Below are 3,858 nucleotides of genomic sequence, written 5' to 3'. Positions count from 1 at the left end.
CTAGCGGACGGGCAGTCTGAAATTTTCTAAGTCCCAAGTCCGGGGTAACATGTGTTTAGCACTGCGGATCCAGGTAGTGAAAAAATGACACTTGTACACCAAGCGTCGTTTTCGCTAACAGAAGCGGCTTCACACTACGTTTTTATCGCTTCTATCGTCAAGCTGTGTTTTTTAAACGTGTATCTTCGTTTGGTGCTGTGCATATCGTGCTGTGTTCATAATAATGGAATCCTCCAAGAAATACAATTGGAAGAGCGGCAGCTTTAAGCGAAAGGTGAAGCAGCGCGAGGAAGAACTGCTTAAAAAATTTTTAGGCGTTGATCAAGACACCAACAACAGTGAAAGTGCACCGGGTCCTAGCAACCGTCCACATCCAATTGATGTGTCCCGGTTGCAGGATACCCTTGACAATGAAGGCGAAGAACGTCGTGATGAAAGTGATAGTGAAAGTGAAGATGGATATTACAGTCCGGATGTTGATTCGAGTTCGGATGTTGATTCGAGTTCGGATGTTGACTCGAGTCCGGATGTTGACTCGAGTCCGGATGTTGACTCGAGTTTTATCGAAGAAACTGTTAGTGTACCACAAAGTGTAGTTCTAGATCCTGTTGCCGTGCGCGAATCCATAAGGACTTGGGCGGTGGAGAGCAGGGTCAGCCAACGGCAGCTTCGGAGGTTGCTTTATAATCTCCACAATCCAATTCCGTCGCTGCCGTTGGACCCACGGACGTTGTTGCGTACGCCAATGCATCAGGTAACATTGTTCGAGATCGAAGGCGGCAGCTATTGGCACCATGGCTTGGGTAAGTATTACTTGAGTGTAGTTACCTGTTCAATGGACTTATGTTTTATGTTTCACATTTTAGAAATCTGCCTTCGCTATGCTTTCCATTTTTTGGACACCCCCCGTACCATCTCGTTAAACATCAACGTAGATGGTATGCAGGTGTTTAACAGTGGAAAAAAACAGATGTGGCCCATCCTGGGAAACGTTTACGAAGAGCCTGATCTGGCTGTTTTCGTAGTAGGCGTTTTTTATGGATTGGAGAAGCCACGACGTGTCCAGTCTTTTCTGGACAGGTTTACTGACGAGTACTTCAAATTGATGGAATCGGGATGCACCATCAATGGACATAGGCTGACCGTCAAACATCGTGCATTTATTTTCGATTCGCCAGCTCGATCATTTTGTAAAGGTAAGCGTAAAATGTAAAATAATAAGAGTATGGCTCGGCAATAACAATCCCTTTTTTGTATTCTTTTTAGGAGTTGTGTCGTTTAACGCTACCTGTGGGTGCATTAAATGCCTTGCGGAGAGGCGGAAACATCCAGAATCCGGCGTTATTACATACCAGGTGGAAGAAGCGGCACTCAGGACAGATGCCGCATTTAGGACACTGAAGGCCTACGTGGGACATCACCAAGAAGGGCCAGTCTCGGTGGCAGGGTATGTACAAGCGCATACGGTCGAATCACCGTTAATGCGATTAAATGTAGATATGATTCATAGTTTTGTAACTAGTGATTTGTTGCACCTGTTTCATCATGGTGTGATGAATTATTTTTTAATTGATTTTGTTAAAGGTAAAAGGGGTAGAAGTAAGTGGCAGCAAGCCCAAGTAGATAGTTTAGATAGTAGGATAGAAAAAGTAGTTTTGCCGTGTGAATGTAACAGGCAAATTCAGCCCCTTTCTTCACTGGCTCATTGGAAAGGGACCGAATTCGCCTCGTTTTTGAATTACGCGGGTGTGGTTTTACTTAAAAAATTTATTCCAACTAACGATTTACGTTTATTAAAATATTTGCATGTAGCGGTAAAAATTTGTTCTACTAACATGTACAGAAACCATTTACATTTAGCTAGAAATTATTTTAAGAAGTTTGTAGAAGGGTATTATAATGCAACTAAAACAATTGCAAGTAATATTCACCTTTTAACACATGTAGTGGATGAAGTAGAAAGATTTGGACCCTTACCCACAATATCCACATATCCCTTTGAAAATTGCTTAGGACAGTTGAAACGAAAAATTCAATCTGGTAGACATCCCTTACAACAATTAGCAAATAGAATCCAGGAAAAGGCCCTATGTCAGAATGTAATTCCCCCAACCGTAGTTTATCCAGTGTTAAAGACACCTAATCGTCGTAATAGATCACAATATTTTATAATTAAATTAGCTAGTAATTTTACCTTGAAAGGGGCGGTGAAGGCTGACAAATGGTTCCTAAGTTCTCATAAAAAGGTTATTGCTATGCATTTTGCAACTGATGGCAATATAGTTCATGGTTGCGAACTGCATAACACAGAACCTTTTTATGAGGACTTAGAGGACTTGACTGTTGATTTGGATGTATTTAAAGTTGATAGTTTGCGTGAGTTTGGTAGCCTTAGAACTTATACCAGGGATGATATTTTTTGTAAATTAGTAGCCATTCCTTTAGATGATGGATTTGTGTTCTTCCCTCTAGTTTCTACTTTAGGTTGGCGCGGATAATAAACAACTTATAATATATTTTATACATAGATATTTAACGTTTTATTCTTTTTAAATCTTTTTAGAAGTAACATCAGTTTGTTGGCAAACGGTAACTCCTACCATACCTCCTCGTGGTGCCAACATTTCATACCTTCGGAATTTCATACATTTCAAACATTTCATACTTTAATCTATCGTACCTAACATAAAAAGTAAAAAAATTATAAAAACTGATTACATATTCCGTTTCTTAGATTTCAGCAAAATTGATTGGAAAAAATTTTCCGTGTCCCTTAATGTAAATTTATTATCATACTCCCAAACACAAACATAAAATAATTTTATGGTGTTTCTATAGTTTTTGAATGGTTTTTTCTTTTCATTTTTATGGTTAGCGTGCCCCGTCCATGAAAATTTTACAAGTAACTTCCTATCAAAAAACCAGTCTATTATATCGTAGCATATCTCTCTTCCGAGCAGGTTTCTATTTTGGCTGATAGGCTTACATTGACGTATTTTGGACTGATACTCTGTTATAATATTTTCGTTACCGGCCTGCTGCTCAAAATCATCCAACTGTTTCTCCGTTGTCATTTGCTGGATCACGCTTTGAGGGTGCACCGTATTATGATTCGCATTAGCTTCCAAGGCCACTACACGATTGTGCAAATCATTATATTTCTCGTGCATCACTGCGAGCTCGTGCACAAGACTTTTCACGACATTGGAATCCATCATGTTCTTTTCTGATAGAAATAATCCACGTAAGTTATTTGCAGCAGCTCACAAACGACAACAATTTTACTTACGTTAGTCACAGGAAAATAACTTCTTTTCACTATGCTCGTTCCAGGTTAAATGCATCGAACATTATACGCGCGAAACGATCTACGCATCGAACACCGAAAACAACACCCCTCCTGGAGCCACCGATAATGTGTACGACGGCGGATTCCTCTACCAACGCAGACATCACACCCACCAACGCAGCATAGCGCCAGCCAGAAATGCACGGATAGGTATGCCCTATAGGGAAGAGTGAATCGGCGAGCGAGCGAAAGAGACAAAAAAGTGCGAACAATAAACCGTCCACTAATCGGTCCCGAAACCCGAAGTATTTTCATTGCTCGAACCGAAGGGAGGGAATACGAGAGAAAGAAAGAGAGGGGACACACAGGAGAGAGGGAGACAAGGGGCAGGTTCGGGAAAAAAAATCGAGTCGCCAAAATCTGCCATCGAGGGATTAGACCATCTCAGTATGGGCCTATCTATGAACGAAATACACCAGTCCCTCGTTTGTCCCTGGTTTGTCCGTCGTTGGTCCCTCGATGCTCCATACTGAGAAAACGCCGGGGAACTCAAAATTGTTCACTGGGCA

The 3,858-nt window shown here is 41.1% G+C and overlaps 1 protein-coding gene across 1 annotated transcript; it reads left to right on the top strand.

Annotated features, from left to right (window-relative positions):
- The first annotated feature begins 94 nt into the window (after positions 1–94).
- LOC131214443 (uncharacterized) lies at positions 95–3,578 on the top strand. Its single transcript, XM_058208817.1, has 4 exons — positions 95–803; positions 867–1,196; positions 1,267–3,244; positions 3,334–3,578. The coding sequence occupies exons 1-3, from the start codon at positions 224–226 to the stop codon at positions 2,496–2,498; spliced, it is 2,142 nt and encodes a 713-aa protein (XP_058064800.1). The 5' UTR covers positions 95–223; the 3' UTR covers positions 2,499–3,244; positions 3,334–3,578.
- The last annotated feature ends 280 nt before the right edge of the window (positions 3,579–3,858 follow it).

This window comes from Anopheles bellator, unplaced genomic scaffold, assembly GCF_943735745.2.
Source record: "Anopheles bellator unplaced genomic scaffold, idAnoBellAS_SP24_06.2 scaffold00919_ctg1, whole genome shotgun sequence".
Lineage (NCBI taxonomy): Eukaryota > Metazoa > Arthropoda > Insecta > Diptera > Culicidae > Anopheles > Anopheles bellator.
Note: the sequence above shows the minus strand (reverse complement) of the source record. Positions and strands in the feature narration are given on the sequence as shown.